Source organism: Hipposideros armiger, unplaced genomic scaffold (genome assembly GCF_001890085.2).
Source record: "Hipposideros armiger isolate ML-2016 unplaced genomic scaffold, ASM189008v1 scaffold_293, whole genome shotgun sequence".
Lineage (NCBI taxonomy): Eukaryota > Metazoa > Chordata > Mammalia > Chiroptera > Hipposideridae > Hipposideros > Hipposideros armiger.
Genome location: NW_017731643.1, coordinates 1,303,314 through 1,326,821, shown reverse-complemented (window position 1 = coordinate 1,326,821; position 23,508 = coordinate 1,303,314). Strand labels below are relative to the sequence as shown.

Genomic DNA, 23,508 nt, shown 5'->3' with positions numbered 1-23,508 from the left:
AGAAATCAATGAAACCAATGCTTACTCTTGGAAAAGATCAATAAAATTGATAAGCCCATAGCCAGGCTAATTAAGAAAAAAAGAGATCCTTTCATCTGTTTTTTAGAAAAATAATATTAAGCCTTCTATCATTAAACTATTCTTACATTCTGGGAATCAGTTGCTCATATAATGTATAATTTTAATATGGCAGTAGATTACAAATGTTACCATTTTATTAACTTTTGCTGTTAAATTTATAGAGAGATGAACCTGTGGCTTTATTATTTGTATGCTACTTTGGTCAGGTTTTATTTTTATAAAGAAGTGATATGCTAGACTTCACTAAAATTAAAAATTTGTGCTCTGCGAATGTTACTCTCAAGAGAATGAAAAGATGAGGCACTGACTGCAAGAAAATACAGACATAGATGATAAAAGACTGTTATCTAAAATATACAAAGAACTTTTAAAACCCTATAATAAGAAAACAAACAACCCTAGCATTGCAAGATCACCACACAGTAGTTACTTGTGTTCCTGTATGCCAGCAATGAACAAGCCACAAAGAAAGTTAAGAAAGAAATTCCAGTTACAATAGCATCAAAAAGAATAAAGTATTTTGGAATAAATTTAACCAAGAATGTTAGACTCGTGCACTGAAAATTATGAAACATTGCTGAAACAAATTTAAAAAGACCTAAATGAATGGAAAGATGTCCTGTGTTTATGGACAGGAAGACTTAATATTGATTAGATATCAGGCGGCTGGGTGTCTCAGTTGGTTAGAGCATGTGCTTTTAACAACAAAGTTGCCAGTTTGACTCCTGCATGGGATGGTGGGCTGTGCCCCCCACAACTAGATTGTAGACTGCGACTGGACTTGGAGCTGAGCTGCGCGTGCCACAACTGGATTGAAAAACAGCAACTTGACTTGGAGCTGATGGGTCCTGGGAAAAACACACTGTTCTCCAATAAAATTGATATATTAAAAAATATTGATTAGATGGCATTGTTGCCCAAAGTGATGTACAGGTTTAGTGCAATCCCTATTAAAATTCCAACAGCCTTTTTTTGCAGAAATGGAAAATACAGTCCTCAAATTCATATGGAATTGCTAGTGGCCCCAAACAGCCAAACAGAAAAAGAAAATTGGAGGACTCACACTTCCCAATTTCAAAACTTACTATGAAGTTACAGTAGTAAAGAGTGTGTGGTACTGGCAATAAAAATGGAAATATAGACCAAAATAAAAATATAAACCATTAGAATAAAGAGTCCAGAAATGAACTCATGCATCTGTGGCCAATTGATTTTTGATGTAGGTACTACTCAGTAGGGAAAGAATAGGCCCTTGTACGCATGTGCCAGATTAACTGGATTTCTGCATGCAGATATGGATTTTAACCCCTACCTTACACCATATAAAAAAGTTAACTCAAAATGGATCAACATACCATAAAATTCTTAGAAAAAAATATTGGGGTGAATCTTTATGACCTTGGATTTGGCAATGGATTCTTAGATATGACACTGAAAGCATAAGCAACAAAAGATAAAATAGATGAATCACACTTCATCAAAATGAAAATGTGTATTCATTGCATCAAAGGACATTTTTAGGAAAGTGAAAAGACAGCCTGAAGAACAGAAGAAATTATTTGCAAATCAAATGTCTGCTAAGGGTTTGATACCCAGAATATAGGAAGAACTGCAATTCAACAACAGAAAGGCAAACTACCCAATCAAAAGTGGGCAAATAGACATTTCTCCAAAGAAGATATTTTAATAGCCAGTAAGCACACGAAGATGTTTAACATCATTAGTCATTAGGCAAATGAAGTTAAAACCACAAGATACCACTCTGTACCTACTACGATGGCTAAAATTTAAAAAGGGAAGGAGGGAGGGAGTTTTCTCCCTTATTGCTGAGAGTATATATCAACCTAATTTCTAAAAAGATGGCTTTCAACCAAATTTCTCCTCCTTAATGCCCCTACTTAAATGCAGAGACCTATCATTTTTTTCTAGAGTGAATATTGAATATATTAGATTAGACCGTAGTTGTTTCTCCCTGAACCATTGCGGAAGACTGCCCCCCTTTTCTTTTTGTACATTCTAGCTCTACCATCCCCTCCCCCAATTTAATCTTTTAAAAACACAAATGTATTTATTACCTTTTATTGGTTCCACATCAGAAACAAGATTCAGTTAGGTTTTTCCCTCACACTTATACCAACTATAATTGTATATAAATTAAAATTCTAAGTGTACAACAAATAATTAAGTATCAGCAGAAAATACAGACAAATATGTTATCTTGGTGTGAAGAACACTGTAAAATACACAATAAAGAAATATACACTAAGAAAAAGTTGCAACATATAAAAGACAAAAGGTTAATAGAAAGTATTACTTTAATGTGAGCTACAAAATAATGTTTAGCTATATGAACAGTCCTTTATATTATTAGTTCATATTTTATTCTTGTAATTGAACTAATCTTTTGTTGTTATTTCTGTAGCAAAAACAAATTAGTTACTCACCAGGAGTATACAGCATAGAACATCAGCAAGAGATAACTAAATTAAAGACTGATTTGGAAAAGAAAAGTATCTTTTATGAAGAAGAATTATCCAAAAGAGAAGGAATACATGCAAATGAAATTAAAAATCTGAAGAAAGAGCTACATGACTCAGAAGGCCAGCAACTTGCTCTGAACAAAGAAATTATGATTTTGAAAGACAAATTAGAAAAAAACAGGAGAGAGAGGTAAGAATGAAGTTATTTACTCCTCTAATACATATTTATTGAATGCCTGTTATGTGTCAGGGACTGGGGATACATAGGCAATAAACATTCCAGTCCTCAAGAAGACCAAAGTCAAGATTGGTAAGTAGACAATGACAATACAGCATGATGGCAAAGCAAATGGGGTATGTTAGGAGCACCCTTAGAAGAGGCACAAAAGATAACTTCAGTACATGTAGTTTTTGAACGAAATTATTTCTAAGTTAAGACCAAAGAAATTCATGGCTGTGGTGGAGTGTCCAGGCAGAGGTGGCAGAAGGTGCTAAGATCTAGAGGAGAAGGGCAGCATGGTACATCCAGAAAATAAAAGCTGTTCGTTATGGCAAAAACACAAAAAGATGAGTGGTTAGAAATGAGGCTAAAAAAGGAAACAAGCAAGATCATGAAGGAGTGGAAGGAATTTGGACTTTATTGGAAGGCAAATGATGTGATTATATTTATATTTTTAAAAGATCACTCTTGACTCTGGGGGGAATGGATTGGAAGGAGCAGACTGTGATAGGAATCCAGCTGTGACAGACGAGGTTGCTGCGGCTTAGGTAGTAATAGTGAAGACGCAGAGAAGGAGGGGATGAATTCACAGGTCCACTGAGAAGACAGAACTCAGAGGACATAATGACCAGATGTGAAAAAGGAGGAGCAGGAGAAGTGATCAGTGATACTCAGGTTTCTAGATTTTAGGCAACTGAATGTATGTTATTGTCATTCTCAACTTATATATTGGAAGCCTAAGCTTATTCAGTTTGGTATATTCACTCAACAAAAGTGTTAGAACCTACTATGTGTAAAACACTGTTTAGGCACTGGGAACACAGCAGTGAACAGACAAAAACCTCTGTCCTCTAGGAGCTTTCCTTTAGTTATGATAAAAGACTATAAACAAAATAATTAAAATAGAGAACATGTTAGATAATGATAGATGCCAGGAACACAAAAGGAGGCAGAGGATGGGGCTGTGAAGGATTAAGGGGGAGGATTCAATTACATGTACAGGCTGATGGTCAGGGGAAGTGACGCAGAAGGTGACGTCTCGGCGAGGACTGAAGACGGAGGCGGGGAGGGATCACTATGGATGTATCTATATGAGAAGAACAAGTCTCTTAGAAAATGAGATGGCAAAGCTTTGGCAATAATGAAAAGCTCAGTGGTTGCCAGGGACTGGGAGAGGGCAGGATGAGCGGGCAGAGCACAGAGGACTTTGAGGGCAGAGGAACTACTCCATATGGCACTGTAGTGGTGGATAGATGTCATTATACACTTGTCCAAACCCTAAGACTACACCACCAAGAGTGAACCCTGATGTCCACTATGGCGTTTGAGTGAGAATGATGTGTCAGCGTAGGGTCATCGATTGTCACAAACGTACCCCTCTGGAGGGGGTGTTGATAGTGGGGAGGCTGTGCCTATGTGGAGGCAGAAGGTGCATGAGAAATCTCTGTACCTTCCTCTCAATATTGCTGTGAATCGAAAACTTTTCTAAAACATAAAGTCTATCAAAAATAATAATGAGGAGACCAGTGTGGCAGAGGTAGAGTTAAGGGGAAAGAATAGTGAGGTGAGTATGAGAGGTAATGGGGGCCAGACCGTGTAAGGCTTTTTAAATCAAGTTCAGTTGACTTCTAGTTATTTTCTCTGAGTAAAACCAGTGAAGGGAAGTATTGAGGGATTTTGAGTGGCAAATTGGCAACTACTGACTTGTGTTTTGAGAGAATTACACTGACTACTGGGTTAAGAATAGTCTGAATTACAATAGATGAGAGAAAAAGTAGTGAAACCATTTAGAAGGCTATTGCAGTAATCCAGGTAAAAGATGATGGTGTCTTGGGCCTAGGAGGCTAGCAGAATTGATGGGAAGAAGTGTTCAAATTCCAGTGTTATTTAAAGGTAGAGATAATGGTATTTGCTGATGGACTAGATATGGAGTGAGGAAGAAAGACGTATCAAGGATGATACTAAGGTTTTTGGCCTTAGCAATTAGGAAAATATAGTTACCATATGGATAAGACTACATGGTAACTATATTTTCCTAATTGCTAAGAAGCACGTTTGGGATAGGAGTATTATCAGGAGCTCATTTTAAACAAGGTATGTTTGAGATGCTTATTAGACATTCAGGTGGAGATGTCAAGTAGGCCATCACGTGGACCAGCCTGATTTCAGGGCTAGAAATAAAATCCTGGGAGGATTTATTAGTCACATGATATTTAAAGTGTTGAGACTGTATGAGGTCATGTAGTGAGTAAGTACAGATAGAAAAGAGGCTTCTAGGACTAAGCTGTGGGGCACTCCCATCTTTAGAAGTTGGAAAAGAAGGAAGAAACAGCAAAGTAGATAGAGAAAGAGCAGCAAGAGTGATAGGAAGAAGACCAGGCAAATTTGGTGCCATGGAAGCCATGTGATGAAAACATGTCAAAATTGTCCACATGTCAAATGAGATGAGGTCTGAATAAAATAAAACATGGTCCAAATAATGGCAGTTGAGTTTAACAATGTGAAGGTCATTGGGGACTTTGATAAGAACGATTTCAGTGGAATAGTAGGGGCCAACCCCGCCTCCCCCCACACACAGTGAGATCCAAAAACTTGAAGGAGAGCTATTGGAGACAGAGTATAGATACACTTATTTCTTGGAGCCTTTTATTATTAAAGCAAACAGTGCAATGAGGTAGTAGCTGGAGGAGAAATTTATCTCAAGAGAAGTTATTTTGCCTTCTCTTTAGATGGTAGAAATAACACCATGCTTGTGATCTGACAGAAATGATCCAACAGGTGATTCAGGAGAGAGGGAAAGTGCCTGAGCAGTGTCCTTGTGCAGGTGCCTAAGTGAATGGATTGGCCTTAGCTATGTTGTTTCCCTATAGTAAGAGAAGAGGAAGTAAGAGTTTATGGGCGCAGAGGAAGCAGAGAGGGAGATGGGAGCTTGTTTATGTGCCGAACTGTCTTGAGTTGGGCATGTTGAACTTAAGGTGCATGGGAGACAACTTTGTGGAGATACCAAGTCAGCAGTTTGAAGCCCAGAACAGCTTCCGATGCAGATTGAGAGTTCGTCAGCATAATAGGTGATCATTGAAATCAGTAGTGTAGTAAATGAGACAGCTCAGGAAAAATGTGTAGAAAGACAAGAGTTGACACCCGAGACAGAGTACCGAGGAACACTGGCACCTCTGGGAAGGATGGACGGGGATTCACAGAGGCAGCTGAAAATCAGGAGAGAGTGGTATCGCTGAAGCCAAGAGAAGGTAACATTCAGGAGGAGGGAATGGACGACGCTGTTAAGGTAGCCAGTAGACTGCATGTAATAACAATTAGGACAGTGGTCAGTGTTGAGAGGACAGTTTCTTTGAGGTGGTGGTGGCAAAAGCCAGATTTTGGTGTGGTGAGAAACTGTTAGGCGACGAGAAAGTGGATACAGCCAACTCTAGATTTCAAGATGGTTACTTACCAGTGAATGGGAACATAGAGAAAGTGAAAAATGGAGTATGACAGAGAGTTTAGGGGAGAGTTGATTTTGTTTTAATAAGGGAAAAATTTAGCTTTGTTTAATGCTAATAGGAGAAAAGAAAGATTTTACACAGAAATTTTGCTCAGTTTATTCATGTACATATTTTTCTGAAAGGAGGCTTCTTTGTAATTTTTTATGTTTTTGTTGTTTTTCTTTGAAGTTGCTTCTGAATCAAGAAAGATTCTTAAACATAGCAACATTTCACATTTTGACTGTAGATAATAAGGAAAGTGGTACATTTACTTGGACACAGGATGGTTTCTTTTCCTGGAATTTATTATTTATATTGTAATTTAATTTATATTTAATAGTTTAGTGGTGTAAAGAATTTTTAAGATTACATTTTTTAAATCAACCATTAGTTATATTCTTTGTTGGTTTGGGAGAAATCATATAAAATTACCTGGAATTCATCCACATTGAATTTCATTTTCTGTTAACATCCTCCTTTTTAAACCGCTGTCGTTATAAGCCTCTTTGTCTACATTTCTGTATCTCATTATCCAAAAGCTGATTCCCCTGGCTCCCTTAGGAGGTTTTTAGAAGTCTCTTAGGACTGTGTTTGCCTCTAGGGGTGAATCAGTTCTGCCCCCCAGAACTATCATTTTAAATAAATTTTATAATATTAAAGTTGTATATGTGTGTCTATGTGTAGGTAGGTTGGTACTTAGGTAAGAAGGAAGGAGGGGCTGAGTGATTGAGAGAGCTGTTGGAAATGTAATTGTGAATTTTCTATGAAATTTAGAGCTGAGTATAAGGAATCATATTGGGGTCCCTATATTCTCTTTCCCTAACCTCCTCATCTCCCCATACTTTCTAGTTTATACGCAACTAAATAAGGTGAACTCATAAGGAAGTCTGCAAATCAGAGATGTCTTCCTCAGATTTTCAAATGAAAAATGAAGATGTTATTAAATAGATAAATCTATTCTTTAAAAGAAAACGATTGTGACTTTTAATTTTAAGGGAAAGGATTGGAATTTGGGACAATCAAGATCTAAGTGACTTTTCAGAATAAAGCATATGGTACAATAGCTAATCTGGGACACCATTATTTTACCTGTAATTCAATTCCATTATTTTTCTTTATGTTTTGAATTGTGTTAGTCAAAGTGAAAGGGAAGAATTTGAAAATGAGTTCAAACAGCAGTATGAACGAGAAAAAGTATTACTAACTGAAGAAAATAAAAAACTGACAAGTGAACTTGATAAGGTAAGTGATTCAATCTCATTTATATTCATTGAGCACACACTAGATGTTCTATGTTTATAAAAATAAACATTACCTTGCTAAATTGAAAGATATGATGAAGTATAACTTTGTGTAGAACTTTGAAAGCAAATTCATATGGTAGGCAAGTATTTAATGGCAAATGATAACAAGAAAGTATTTATTCCTGGAGAAATAGGGAAGGATTTGGGGCTTCTGCTTCTATTTGAACCTTTTGTCCATTTTTGCTCCTTTTATTCAGCTTTTGCTTCTGTCGCTTAACTCTCAGTCCACCTAGCTGCTTATCGCCACTGTTTCTTTCTATTTATTCATTTTCTGGGTTGGTGTGAATTGGGTATTTTCCCCATGAGGGATAACCAAAGAATACCTTTGCCACTGATACACCAACTATTCCATTGGGAACCAGCTTTGAAAAGAACTGGATTCCTTCTCAACAGAATTTTAGATATAGAAGCTAAAAAGCTATTATTATGTTAATTTTAAAACTTATATAACTTTTGTAACTAATACATTCTCACATTCACATTTTTTAACTCCAAAAATAAAAATTAAAAAGGAAATAGAAAAAAAAGTTTGTTATTTTCAGAAGGCTAAGTTCTACTTTTTGATCAAAGATAACATTGCAAATAAAATTAGCCATATATTTTACCAAAAAAAAAAGTTACAAAAAATATGGAAAATATTCAACATAAAAGTTACTCATGATCTCATCACCACAAAACAGCTCTTTTAATTTTACATATTTCTTTCCAGGTTTTGTTTGTATGTATATTATTACATAATTGTAATTATATATGCATGCCGTTCTTTTTTTTTTTTTTTTTTTTTTTTTTTTTTAAGATTTTATTGGGGAATTGAGGGAGTGTTACTGGCCCTCATGTGGGATCCGAACCGGGGCCCTGCTGCTCAGAGCTGGCGTCCCAAGCCAGCTCTTAACCAACGTGCCACTCGGCCGGTCCCGTATGCCATTTTTGAATTTGCCTTTTCACTTAAAATGTTATGAGCATGTTTCCATATTCCTATGCAGTCCTATAATTATTATAAGCCAGATTTGTTAATGTTTTAATAGGAAAACCTTCTCATTCCCAAACCAAAATGAACTAATACTTAGGTGGAATTTACTATGTGCAGGTCCTCTTCTGAGTTACTTTATATAATACATTTACTTCTCACAATAACTCTCTAAGGTATACCCTATTCTTACATTTTATATATGAGGAGACTGAGGCTAAGGGAGATTAAGTTTCTATCCTAATCACAGAACTAGGAAGTGGCAGAATCGGATATGAACATAGATAGCATGGTTTCAGAGTCCCTGCTTTTTTTCAGTAATAATGAAAAAGATTAACTTCTTTCAGAATAATACTAAACAAATCTTTTTAAAACTACTTGTAACTGTTGTAACATGGCAGTACAAAATCTACATTTCCTTCTCTCACAAATGTCCAGCTGAAACCCCCACCACAAATTAGTTGGAAGGGTGGTCAAAAGCAATGGTAATCAAAAAAGGATGTGTTGTAGGAATTATGAAGACACTGTATCTGCAAAAAACTTTCTCAAAAACAACTGGTAGACTTATGGCTGTGCCGACATGAAGAGAAGACTGATGAATCCTCTCAAGAAAAAAAGTTTCCAAGTGGACTGTTGTCAAAAACAATCATTTCGGAGTTCTTGGAATTAACCAGAGGAAGACGACTACAAAATACTACTGAGCTAAATTAAGGAATACTTAAACAAATGTTCATGGATAGGATGACTCAGTATTGTTAAGATGGCAGTTCTTCCTAATCTATAGATTCAGGGAAAGCCCTATCAAAATTCTGGTAGGCTTTCTTGTTGGAATTGGCAAGCTTATCCTTAAATTTATATGAGAATACAAAGACCTGTGATAGCCAAAATATTTCGGGGGGGAAAACAAAGGTTGGAGGATTTATACTACAGAATTTCGAAACTTACTATAAATCTGTAGAAATCAAAAGACTATATAATGGAACAGAGTAAAGAATCTAAAAATAAGCCCTCATATTTATTGTCAGTTGATTTTCAGCAAAAGTGCCAAGGCAGGGCCGGCCAAGTGGCTCAGTTGGTTAAGAGCTCGCTCAAGAGTTTGAGCTCTGACCAACAGTGGTTCAATTCCCAGCCCATGCTGAGCAGCCGCTGAGCTGCCAACAGGTAGCAGGATGGCTCAGCTTAAAAAAAAGAAAAGTGCCAAGGCAATTCAATGGGAGAAGGACAATTTTTTCAACAGATGGTGCTGGAAGAATTGGATATCCATGTGCAAAATATTAACTTAGATCCTTACCTCATACCATATATAAAAATTAACTCAAAGTAGATTGTAAACTGAAATATAAGAGATAAACAGAGAAGAAAATCTGTGTGATTTCGGGTTATTCAAAGATTTCACAGGTATGATATTAAAAGCAGAACTCATGGGAGAAAAATAATGATAAATTGGAAGTCATCTTTTAAAGACAACATGAAGAAAATGAAAAGACATGCACATATGAGGAGGAAACATTTACAAATAATTTATCTGATAAAAGACTTATATTCGGATATATAAAGGACTCTTAAAACTCCATAATAAATCATACAAACAAATGGGGAAAATTGAATAGATATTTCATGAATGATATATGAATAACAAATAAACATATGAAAAGATGTTCAATTATCATTCATTAGTCGTTAGGAAAATGCAAGTTAAAACCACAGTAAGGTATTGCTGTACACCCTCAAGAATGAGTATAATCAATAAGAGTGACCGTACCAACTGTTGGAAAGGATGTAGAGGAACTGGAACTCACAGTGCTTGCAGAAGTGTAAGATGATATAGCTACTTTAGAAAATAGTTCCAAAATTTCTCAAAATGTTAAGCATACACTTACTATATAACCCTGAAATTCTCATAGATATTTATCCGAAAGAATTGAAAACATAGTCCCTTAAAGACTTGTGTATGAATGTTCATAGCATCATTATCCAGAATAATGGAAATCACTGGAAACAGTACAAATGTCCATCAACTAGTGAAGGGATAAAGTCTATGAATATCGGTATAGTAGAATACTACTCAGCTGTAAAAAGGACTGAATTTCTGATACATGTGACACCATGGTAGGACCTCAATAATATAAATAAAAGAAGCCTGATACAAAAAACTGCATATGATATGATTTCATTGATATTAAATTTCAAAACTGTAGCTACAGAAAACAGATCAGTAATGTCTGGAACTCAGGGTGGTGTCCAGGATGACTGCAGACCAACATGGGGGACATTTCTCAGGTATTGTAAGTGTCTCAAAACTGGATTGTAGTGCTTGTTGAACAACTGTTTAAACTCACTAAAAATCATCGATCCATACACTGGTGAATTATACCTCAGTAAATCTATTAAAAGAAAATAGCTGGTAAAATACATTTTCAGAGATAAATGGCATACTCTGAAGTACAAAACTTAAATCTCTTGTTCTCAATAAGCAGATACGGGTTTGTGTTGCTAGTGATAGATTCTCTGTACTCCATTTCCTTCTGAGAAGAAAATGAGATTGGAGGCAGGATTAAGTAGGGAATTACAGCTGTATATGTATAAAGCAATTTATTCCTTAGGCAGAGGGGAAGAAATGAAACTGCATTGTGACTTGTGCCAGAACTGCCCATCTCTCCCAGAAGGAGAGATTTAAACACACATCAGAAACACCAGGGTCGTTTGGAGAGTCCCCGATAGACTTAGACTGGGGGATTGACAAACTGGCCAGATCTGGCCCTCACACTGTTTGTATGACCCCAAACTAGGAATGGTCTTCACATTTTAAAATGATTGTTTTTAAAAAGAAGAAGATATTGTAGAGAGCACAGAGATAGAAATATTTACTTTCTCGTTCTTTACTGGAAACTTGGCAGACCCCAGATTTAGAACATGGTTTTGGCCTGTATTAGGAACAGAACCAAAAGGAGATACACACACACACACACACACACACACACACACACACACTCTCTCTCTCTCTCTCTCTCTCTCTCTCTCTCTCTCTCTCACTCTCACTCTCTCACTCTCTCATTCTCACATACATACATACATAGACATATGTATGTATAAAGATACTTATTGTAAGGAATTGGTTCACATGATCGTGGGGACTGACAGACCCCAAGATCTGCATTCGGTAAGCTGGAGACCCAGGAGAGCTGATGATGTAGTTCCAGTCCGAGTCCAAAAGGCCTGAGAACCAGGAGAGTGAGTGATGTGGTTCCGGTCCAAAAACTGACGGGCTCGAGACCCAGGAAGAGCCACTGTTTCAGTAAGATTCCAAAGGCAAGAAAACTCAGTGTCTAAACTTCAGGGTCGTCAGGTAGGAGGAGTGACCTCTTACTCACTAGGGTCAGCCTTTCTGTTTCATTCAGGCCTTTAACTGATTGGATGGAGCCCACCCACATTAGGGAGGGCAGTCAGCTTGACTCATTTGGCCAATTCAAATGTTAATCTCATCAAGAAACACCTTCACAGATGCACCCAGAGTAAGGTTTGTTTTTTTTGTTTGTTTTGGGTTTTTTTTGTTTTTTGGTTTTTTTTTTTTTTAAGCTGAGCCATCCTGCCACCTGTTGGCAGCTCAGTGGCTGCTCAGCTCGGGCTGGACTCGAACCGCTGTTGCTTGCTTAGAGCTCAAACTCTTGAGCGAGCTCTTAACCAACTGAGCCACTCGGCTGGCCCCAGAGTAAGGTTTGACCAAATGTCTGGGCACTCTATGGTCCAGTCAAGTTGACATGAAGAATTAATCATCACACAGCCCCTTACCTCCACAAACCTTTTGTAAATAGTTCTCAGAAAAACTCACTTCCTTCAAGCTGAGTAATCAGAAAGAAACTAGCACAGTATCTCTACAAACATACCAAAAGGGATAAAAGAATAGTAATAACTAATGGCAGATTGAGATCATTTATCAGAAAAAATGTAGCCATGAAATAAAAATTATATGCAAATATTTTATGAATTTTTAGAAAATAAAACAAGAACTTTTGCTTCTGACTATGCCAGGTTAGCCACCACCTCACCAAGAAGATCCATAAAGCTGGATTTAAAAAATTAATACTGTAGGAATACTTCTTACAGTATTCATCTGCAGGAAGGCATTGGAGAGATAAGAAAGCAGCCAAGACTTAACTAATACCCTATGGAGAGCAGTAGTGAGGGGTGAGCCCCACATTCCATGGCACTTTTCCTCTGGAGGCATTTGCTGATATGAAAGCAGTAGCTCAGAATCCAGGAAGCTGAGTACAATATTCCACAGTCTCTCAAGTTTGGAGAGATAAACACTGAATTGCAGTGCCCACCAAGGTGCCAGGATCCTGGTGTTCATTTCAGGCTTTCAACTGGACTCATTGAAAGGCTATATTTTAGGAATAAGGGTGAATCAGAAAGAGATGAGACCTTTCAGTGACTGAAACCCAGCCTCTAAGTAATTCAATCCCTGTTTTATCTGTAGTCTAAATGCCTGTGAAAGTCAAAAGTAAATACTCTATAGGAAAGTGTTGTACAGAATTTCAAATTATCTCTTAAAATTTTCATGAGTTAAATATGTGGCAAACTGAAAACTAAGAGAAAAAAATATAACAGCAAAAACAAAGTAAGAAAAGAAAAAAATGAAAAGAAAACCAGGCAGTCAGTATAAAATAGACCCACAGGAGTTTCCACTATTGGAATGATCATAAGTGAACTTTAAAATAACTATGATATGTTCAAGAAAATAGAAGACATGATGAAGAATTTCAGCAGACAACTGGAATCTATACAGGAGAGTCAAGTAGAATTTCTAGAAGTGAAAAATAACCAAAATATCTAATAGAAGATTTTAGTAGCAAGTTGGATACAGCCAAAGAAAGGAATAGGTAAGTAAAACAATTTCCGGGCTAAACTATGGATAGCGATTAAAAAGGATGGTAATACATAAAAGAGGATATAAGACATAGGGGACATGATGAAAAGGTCTGACATTTGCATGCTTTCCAAAAAGGAGAGGAGAGACTGGCAGAAGCGATATTTGAAGAGTTTATGGCCGGTAATTTTCCAAAACCTATGAGAAACATTTAACCACAAATTCAAGAAATGCCACAAACCCTAAAGGTGATAAATAGAAATTAAATTCCACTGAGGCACATCATTGAAAAACTGCTGAAAACTAACCACCAAAGAAAATCCTAAAAGCAGCCAGAGAAGAAAGACATTATATTCAAAGGAGCAAATTTAAACTGAAAGGTGACTTTCCAGCAGAAAATAAAATGGAACCCAGAATATAAAGGAATGACATTTTCAAGGTGCTGAAGGAAAATCACTGTACACCTAGACTGTTAAAAAGATGAAGGCAAAAATTTGGTCTGTAGGAAGCTCTACAGGACAAACAATCTACTTTCTTGAACAACAATTTGCAAGAAAAATAAAAACGTTGCTGGGGAGCTGCTATGGACTGAATGTTTGCGTCCCTCCAAAATTCGTATATTGAAACCTAATCCCCAATGTAGTGGTATTTGGAGGTGTAGCCTTATGGAGGGGATTAGGTCATGAAGGTGGAGCCCTTATGAATGGGATTAGTGTCCTTATAAAAGAGACCACACAGAGCTCCCTCACCTCTTCTGTCATGTGAGGACACAGGGAGAGGATGGCCATCTGTGAACCAGGAAGAAGGCTCTCATCGGACACCAAATCTGCTGGCACCTTGACCTTGGGCTTCCCAGCCTCCAGAACTGTGAGAAATGAATGTTTAAATTGTCCAGTCTATGCTATTGTGTTAGAGCAACCTGAATGGGCTAACATAGGAACCATAAATAAAAGAAACTTGGAAGATATAACAACCTAATTAAACTATGTTTACTTGTTGGTATGAGGATTCTATTTAATGAACTGTTCTTTGATATTTTGAGATAACTGGAAATTTGAACAATTACTACCTATGTGATGATATTAGGAAACTTGTTAAATTTATTAAGTATGATAATATTATGGTTATATTTAAAAAGAGAGAACATTTTCTAGCGATATCTGTACACAGAAATTTGTGTGGATAAAATTACATGGTGTCTGGTATTTGCTTCAGAATGATACAGGAGGACTGTTAAGAGCACAGGAGTACAAATGAATTAAGATCGACATGGTGGTGATACTTGCTGAGGTGGGATGATGGGCTCATGGTAAATCACTTACATCAGCTTGAAATTTTGCAGGGGGGCCGGGGTAGGGGGTGGGGCGTTGCTTGTTTTTGAAGAGGATGACATAGAGACATCAGACACCTTGTTACCACTAGAATTGAGAAGTTCTTCAGGCAAATGGAGAATGTTCACAAATAGAACCAATTCAGGGTACAGAGTGAGGGAAAGAAGTAAAGGCAGAGTACTTGATGTTTCCAACTTCAGTGACCAGTAGGGTATGAAATAGTAAGGAATCAGGAAGACAAGCATTTTAGAGTAGAATATGGTGCATTTAAGATTTAACAAGAGGGATTTGGGCAGTTTGAATTGCTGTTCCTAAAAATCATACGTGTCCTAAAACTGCCTTTCAGCTCACCACCTTGTATGAGAACTTAAGCATGCGCAACCAGCAGTTAGAAGAGGAGGTGAAAGATCTCGCAGACAAGAAAGAATCAGTTGCACATTGGGAAGCCCAAATCACAGAAATCATTCAGTGGTGAGTACTCTTACATGTGTGTTTAGTGTTTCTGGATATATGGTCAAGTTAGTATGACTGACAGGAGGTGACTAACACGTTATTTTTTACTATGAAACAGGTTACTCTAAAAGCATGGCTTCATCACTGTTATTTATTACTGCTGTTTACTGTTATGTTCCTCTGTTCCCTAACTCCAACAGATATCTATATCAGCTTTTACACAGCACCGTTGAAACCTGGTATTTCTTTCTAAGAAAGGAAAACGTTATTCTCTCCTAAGACAGTTGGTCCTTAAAGAATTGAAGAAAGTCGTTCACTATCTATGGATGTTCCCTTCTAAGATCAAAATTGCTGTATTTGTGATTATTTTAAGAAAGAGAAAGCCCGGAGAAACATTTAGACGCTGAAAATGTTGTGTTGTCTATCACCTTTTATAAGTATCACAGATGGATTCACACATAGCATTTTTAAAACTTTAAATGGTTACAGTTTAGTTTTAGTAACTGTTCTTGAAAAGAATAATTACCTTTTAAGTTATTTTTTTTATAGTTGACATTCAGTATTATTTTATATTAGTTTCAGGTGTATAGCATAGTGGTTAGACATTTATATAACTTATGCAGTGACTCCCCCCAATTAGTCTAAGACCCACCTGGCACTGTACATAATTGTTGCAACATTATTGACTATATTCTCTGTGCTGTACTTTATATCCCCATGACTGTTTTGTAACTACCAATTTGGATTTCTTAACCCCTTCACCTTTTTCACCCAGCTCCCCCACTTCCCTCTCCTCTGGCAACCATCAGTTTGTACTCACCTATGAGTCTGTTTCTGTTTTGTTTGCTTGTTTATTTTGTTCTTTAGCTTCCATAAGTGAGATCATATGGTATTTTTCTTTCAGTCTGACATACTTCACTTAGCATAATTTCCTCTAGGTCTACTCATGTTGTCTGTCACAAATGGTAAGATTTCGTTGCTTTTTACAGCCAAGAAAATTTGTATATTTTTATAATACATGAAGAAAGTGGAATCCAATGGGGATTTTATTTTCTAATGAAAATAAGTGGTTTAACTTTTCTAATTTACTTTTTAAGTGTTTTACTTCTTTTGGCAAATCATGATTGTTTAATTTATCTGAAAACAGCTAGGTTCTTCATATGTTTATAGACCAGTCATTTGGTGGAAATTTTAGTTTCTTGTGCTCTTATTTTGGTTCTTTAGTATTTTTTCCGTTTTCCTTACTTGTACAAGATTAATGCCTTCCTTCTTAAATAAAATCAAAAGTGAATAAACACTGCCTTTAAGTAATCTTACCCAAATGACTCAAGTATCTTGATATTGGCTTAACTGTAGAGATCTTATGTGAACTTATTATTGGTTTAATAATGTGACTATTCAATGAATATCTAGAGGAAAATGCCACTGCTGTGGAAATTGGGTTGTGGTCCAAACAGTATAGTTAATGGTTCATTTAATGTTTAATTTATGTCCTTGTCATCAAGTTTGATGACATTTCTGAAGAAAAACCATTTTAATCTTGAGCCAAGCTTGTATCAAAAACTATGACTATTTATTTGTAAATCCATTATTAGATAACCAAATTTGTAATTAAGGGGTTGCTGGAATGACTTTACAGAACACAAAGCCGAATTGGCCAAAGCCTGAGATCCTGGACCACTGACTTTGCCAGGAACTGGCAATGAGGGTTCGGATGGAATGGGCAGTGGTTCTGGTAAAGGAAGGCAGCTTTCAGTGTGGACTCTGGAAAGGCTTGGGGGAAAGGATGAAGGCGAAAGTTTTTATATGATGCCACAAGACACTCATTGTACACTTTTCATATTCAAGTGAAATATGCGGAAGAAATCAGAAATACAAGGAAGCTACTTCGCATAAAAGCTGTTGTTTAGAAATGGACTTAACGTTAGATAACAAATTGTTAAATACCTAATAGGCTAAAAGTAAAAGATATACTCCCTGTTCTCAGAGTGCTCACCTACTTGAAAGTTAACTCCCTGAGATATTCTGTCCAAGCTTATAAAGGTCAAGAGTCTGAGGCTCTTTGTAGTTTCTAGTCTGGTATTATTAAACAATGAAGGAATGCCAAAACAGGGTTTTGGAAACTTGTGATTTTCAGCAATCCCCTCTTATCCGCGGTTTCACTTTCTATGGTTTCAGCCACAGTCCAAAAATATTAAATGGAAAATTCCAGAAATAAACAATTCTTAAGTTTTAAATTGTGCACTGTTCTGAGTAGTGTGATGAAATCTTGCATCCCGCCTGTGCATCATCCCTTGAGTCCTCAGGAGTTTAAATTCTAAAGATGCCGAAGCAAGGCTCAAGATTTAAACTTGTCTGCTGTATACATCGCAGATACATGTTAATTCTCCTGAAATATACTTTTGCTCATAGCTATTCAATGGCCTGAATTTTATCTTTGTAAACAACCAGAGTGCACAAAGCAAATAGTCTTCCCCAAAGTGTATTAGGATATGCTTTTGAGCATTGCAAATTTCAACTTTTTCTTTGTGGAATTATAGCTTTCTATGTGCCATTGGTTTTCATTCTTGAGAATAGTGCATTCTTTTGTAGATTTTCATATGCTGATGCATCCCTTGTTTTGGAGGAGATGTAACAAAATGCAGACTTTCTCTTGAGAAATTCTAATGTGTGGAATTTGTCTTAGTGAATATAATTTGAAAACATCTCTACCCAAAATCATAATAGTTGCATCAGCAAGGTAGTCTTAAGGCAGTAACTAGAAACTGAGTTGCACTAGACTTTAATTTTTTCTTTGATTTTTACCATTTTAGAAAACAAGAGCTTTATTACATTACAACCTTGATTTGCAGAACGTTCTACTTTAAGTGTTCTAAATGTAGTGTACTTCAGTTTTAAGAAGGGCATGTTGTGTTTTTGTAACATAAAATGGCAGAATCCAATTAATGAGAAATCTTTGTATTCTTTAGAAATCATGGGGGGTTAATGTTAGATTAAAAGAGTGTTAATTCTGTGGTTGACAGGTGAAGTTTTACCAATTTATCAAATATGAGTAATTTGGACTTTCCTAAGCAGACCCAGCGTTAATTTGTAGATAACTGAACAGTTCAGTAAACCTCTCCCCTTATTGACAGAGAGTACTGTGGTAGACCTTTAAAGGAGGTATTTAAGAACATCTTTAAATTTCTATCAATTTTCACTTATTTCTTTATGATGCTTTAAAATAATACAAATCTCACTGAAGGTCTTCTGTTTGTTTTACTGTTGTATTGTATCGCTGTCTTTCTGTATTGTAGGGTCAGTGATGAAAAGGATGCACGAGGCTATCTGCAGGCCTTAGCTTCTAAAATGACTGAAGAATTAGAAGCATTAAGAAATTCCAGCTTGGGTGCACGAGCAACAGTAAGCTGCCATTCTGCCCAGAGGTTTATCATATTAGGGGAGGGAGAGGCTTAGAAAACACTGCAATAAATCTGAGTACTTATGTCAGTTTGTCTAGGATTTATTTAATCTGATTTCTATAAAGTTTTTCACGAGAAATTAGTCCAAGTCTTTTCTAGTTTAGGAAATCATAACACATAGCTGCTTAATTGTAATTTGTATGGCTAGCCATTATTGGTAGTAATTATAAAAAGCATACTCACTTATATGTGAGTCTGTTCGTTATTTCTGAATTTAATGAAAAAAAATATTTTCACAAGCAATGTTTTTGTTCTGTTATTAGAGAAAGATGATGCTTTTAAGTAGTTTCCAAACTCATTTGGATTACCAAATTTAAATGTTACAAATGAAATGGAATGGAGCTGATAAAACATAGTCATATCATTTCATAGGATATGCCCTGGAAAATGCGTCGTTTTGCGAAACTGGATATGTCAGCTAGATTGGAGTTGCAGTCAGCTCTGGACGCAGAAATAAGAGCCAAACAGGCCATCCAGGAAGAGCTGAATAAAGTGAAAGCATCTAACATCATAACAGAATGGTAAGATGGAATAATACAGTCCCGCAAGAACAACTTCTACATTGGTCCAAAAGCATTTGGAGAGAAGTTACATGTTTAGTTTCCTACCTATCAGTTTTTTTTTTAAGTGATGACCAGAAGGTTTGAAAATGAACAGATGTCCTCAAGCCTTGTGGGCAGTGATGCAATTTTAATACAGTCTTGTTTTTCTCTGACTTGCCCATAAAGTGGAATCAATAGTACTAATTAATATTCTGTTATTTTCTTTTCCCCTTATTTGTAAAATTTAGTTGACTCTCAGATTTTATTCCCTTAAATCCCAAATTTTCTCTTGTTCAAGAATATCATATTAGTATAAAAATGCAACATAGAGTTAGAACAAAATATAGCCATCTGAAAATTCTGGCCTATACCATATATCATTTACAAGTGAAGGTTGTATTGATGGTAAATTACATAATGGTATAATATATTTTAATTATAATCATTTTTTATGTTCTTTTATGTGTAAAAAAAGTATGTATATCCTCCACAGTCTCTGGGAAAGTTAGCTAATGAATATGTTCACTCAATTGGAAATGGATATAAATGTGGTTCAAGCATAAGTCAATATATGTGATATAGAGGAACAACAGACAGTCCATGTTACGAATAAAAATATAAATAGAAAAATCCTTTTGGTGCTTGGACGACCTAAAGTTCCAAAGATATTCAGTTATGAAAAGAAATATAGTCCCATAAATTCAGTTTTAATGGTGTGAGTGAAGCCTTAGTCTTAAACTTACAGCCATTAATGTTTGATTCAAATCAGAGGCCAAATATGTGGCAGCCTAGTTGAATTATAAATTCCTGTTATAAATAATCTAGACATAAATTAAGTATGCTTTACTTAAATGTGCTAGTGTGGCATTGGAAATGGAAAATAAAACCTTTTCTAGAGAATGTGAATTGATCCCAGCATAAAGAGCTACTGAAGGTCATACTCTGTGTTGTAATTTGGACTAATTATGATCTTTCTTCTTGTGCCTAGAACAGAGGAGTTTGTACATTTGTTCATGTACCAGGGATATGAGTCAAACTGAAAATTTCAAACATCTATATGCTCTACTTTCATGGTTCTCTATAAAAGAAGTCTAAGAGAATTCTAAAATTAATGTTTGATTTTATGACTTTGAAATTTAATAATTTAGTTCAGGGTCAGCAACTTTTTTCCATAAAAAGCCAGATAGTAATTATTTGGGGGCCATAGAGTCTCTTTCTGTATGGTGTTGTGGTGCCGAAGCCACCATAGACAATATATGAGTGCATGAGCCTGCCTGCATTCTGGAAAACTTGACACGAGAGTAGGTGACAGGCCGGATTTGTCCGTCCTGCAGTAGTTTTCAGTTCCCTCATTTAGTGTGATGACATTTAAACCAAACAAGTCCAATGACATACATGATGGCTCACTAACCATTAATAAAAATAATGACATTTTTTCTTTTTTTTCCTTATTTAAGTAAACTAAAAGATTCAGAGAAGAAGAACTTGGAACTATTATCAGAAATTGAACAACTGATAAAGGACACTGAGGAGCTTAGATCTGAAAAGGGTATGGGAATGTTTTTTGCATCCATCAGGACTTAATATTCTGCTGTGAATACGTTTTATTACACAAGAATCCGCTTATTGTGTAGGTGGAAGAATTGTTTCCATAGGCAATTCTGGAACTTATTTATGGCTATATGTATGTATACGTGATACATACATACATACATATTTGGTAGTCTAGTTTCTGAGTTCTTTTGTTTTATTTAACCTACGTTGTTTAAAGATTTTATAGTAACAGAAAAACTCACTTTGCCATAGATTTATCTGTTTTTCACAGTGCCATGAACTATTTTGCAATATTTTCGTGATTGGAAAAAAATATTATTTTATAATATACTTTATACTGTTCTCAAATGTTACAGGGAGTTCACTCCCAGGGTAGTTGGAAACAATATGAAATAACTAAAGCTTAATCTAATTCAGCATTTTAAAAGGGCAGTTTAAAGATGAAGGATTATTTTGGCATTTCAGTGTCTTCTTCCATGTTTGATTGTTAAATTGTTTGCCCTGTGGGATTTCTTAGGATTTATTCCCATTTTCTTGAAAACGTTACTTGAACATTTTTCTGTTAATGTGAAAAGTAACTCAGAGTGCTCCATAGCTCTATTACATGAACTCCTTAACTTTCCATAATTTGGGTATTAATAATGTGAAGATTTAATAAAAAGAAATTTAGAATGTTATTTTCGTAATGAAGGCATCCACTTATAAGCAGTTATTGGAAATTCACTTCCTGACACAGTCAGTATTCCTGACTGTGACCTGGTTAATGGGCTTTTTATGTTTTGCTTGCATGCTTTCCTATCATTTCCCAGCCTTGTGACATACAGTGATTGTAAAGCAGGGTGGGTCTCTGCATCTGCTTTAAAATTGTGGAGGAAAGAAGATAATCATAAAGGACTTAACGTGAAAAAAGCCACTAAAAGTAATGATGTGCAATAAATGTTTGTTTATTGAATTTCCTAATAAACAGGAAAGGCAGGAACCCAGAAAAAGTAAATTAGGAACTCAAATTAGCACAAGGCATCATGCTGAAATGGGTTTTTATACATGAAGGATGGAAGGAAACTATATTATTTAGTGAATAAAGGCAAAAGAATATAAGACATGGAGGACTTGTGGCCCTAAAGACAGTTTATATAGAAAAGAGACCAATGCACAGTATCATTTACTATAGCACACCATATGACCTTGACTGCATCATTTTTAGAATAGATGTAAACTTGCAAAAGAAAAAAACTTAAGTTTATCACATTGCTTTATGAAAGCATGTTAACCCATAGCTTTTTATTTAGATTTTGAACATAGCAGAATAAAATTTCACTATGTGTTATAACATAATGTACTATACTACTTAAATAATATAATGTAATATTTACATAATGAGGGCAAGGGTATTTTTGTTTTTGTTTTGCATTATTTATATTATATCCCCAGTATCTAGACAGGGTTTGGCACATAATAGGCTCTCAATAAATATTGACTGAATGAATTTCTGAACATCCTGCCTTATCTGGCAACTACGGTACATTATTAGAGAGTAATATGAAAAGCATACAAATTAGTTGATGTCAGTTCCTAAGGAAATGGAAATAAAAAATGTGTGTGTGGTTATTTCAGCTTTTTCCTCCCTAGTATTTAACATTATATGTATATTTTAAGAATTATTTTGGAAATTATTCATTTTAAAGTTAATACCGTAGCAAGAGATATGGAAGAAATTTTTTAAATTCATCTGAGAAAAGCTAAGTTTTTGATTCTTCATGCTTTCGATAAAACAATACCTGAAACCAGATTGAGGCCTTGACAAGTTTATTTCATAATTAAATGCATTTGTTTTAATCACTGCATTATTTTCCTATCAAAGATTATTTATTGTAGTGCATGATATGTTCTTGATAAGAGCATTACAAAACAGAAACCTTGTTTGGTGATAAATTGGCTTAGAAAAATCAGACATCATCAGGGCCCTATTTTTAAAATTCTTTCAATTCTACCAAAAGATTTAATGTGTTTTTTATGATGTACTACTATATGGGAAAAGAAAGAAATTTAAGAACTCAAGTCAAGAACAAGTGTTTCATGGAGACTGATATAATTTAACTATTACATGATATTCCAAGAAACTTTAATGTAATTTGGTTTTTTAAATACATAGAGTTAATAATATTGATCAGCTTTAAAATACCATAGTTTGTGAACTGCTTTTAATAGATTCAGAAAGGAATGGCTATCCATGAAAATTAGTTTTAATTGTTCTAGTTTAAAAAACATTGCTGCTGTCTTATAGGTATAGAGCACCAGGACTCACAGCATTCTTTCTTGGCATTTTTGAATGCGCCTGCCGATGCTCTGGATCAATTTGAAGTAAGTATTACGCTTTTCAAATAGCTCCATGGTCAATTTAAAAATCACTTTGTGATTTAAAATTCACTTGCAAGAAAACTTTTATTGCATCCCACGTAAGAGGACCTCAAATCTTATATATGGGGGGAAAAATTAGGAAAGAAATATGTTCTGCATTCTTATGGAAACTACAGTCACATTTGTATTTAAGAAAACATGTAAGAAGGTCTAAATATGAGAGTCATTATAATATATAAAGGCAATTTTACCTCTTCCCCTGAGAAAACAGTATGTGCAGAACAAATCCTAACTTTTGAAATAATTTTGACACTTGTTTTTTCTTTAAAGCATAGAGCCACAGTATAAAGCAATTGAAAATGTCAAAGCTCACAATAGGGCAGTGCTGGTTCTAGTTCCAAATTGTTT

At 35.5% G+C, this 23,508-nt stretch overlaps 1 protein-coding gene across 1 annotated transcript in view; it reads left to right on the top strand.

Moving 5' to 3' along the window:
* The window catches only part of CDC42BPA (CDC42 binding protein kinase alpha), a 156,114-nt gene that overhangs the window by 79,060 nt on the left and 53,546 nt on the right, over positions 1-23,508 (top strand). The window contains exons 15-21 of the mRNA XM_019659017.1: positions 2,504-2,751; positions 7,400-7,505; positions 15,079-15,203; positions 18,482-18,587; positions 19,019-19,167; positions 20,646-20,737; positions 23,027-23,103. Coding sequence (XP_019514562.1) covers positions 2,504-2,751; positions 7,400-7,505; positions 15,079-15,203; positions 18,482-18,587; positions 19,019-19,167; positions 20,646-20,737; positions 23,027-23,103 — 903 coding nt within the window. The remainder of the gene's footprint in view (positions 1-2,503; positions 2,752-7,399; positions 7,506-15,078; positions 15,204-18,481; positions 18,588-19,018; positions 19,168-20,645; positions 20,738-23,026; positions 23,104-23,508) is intronic.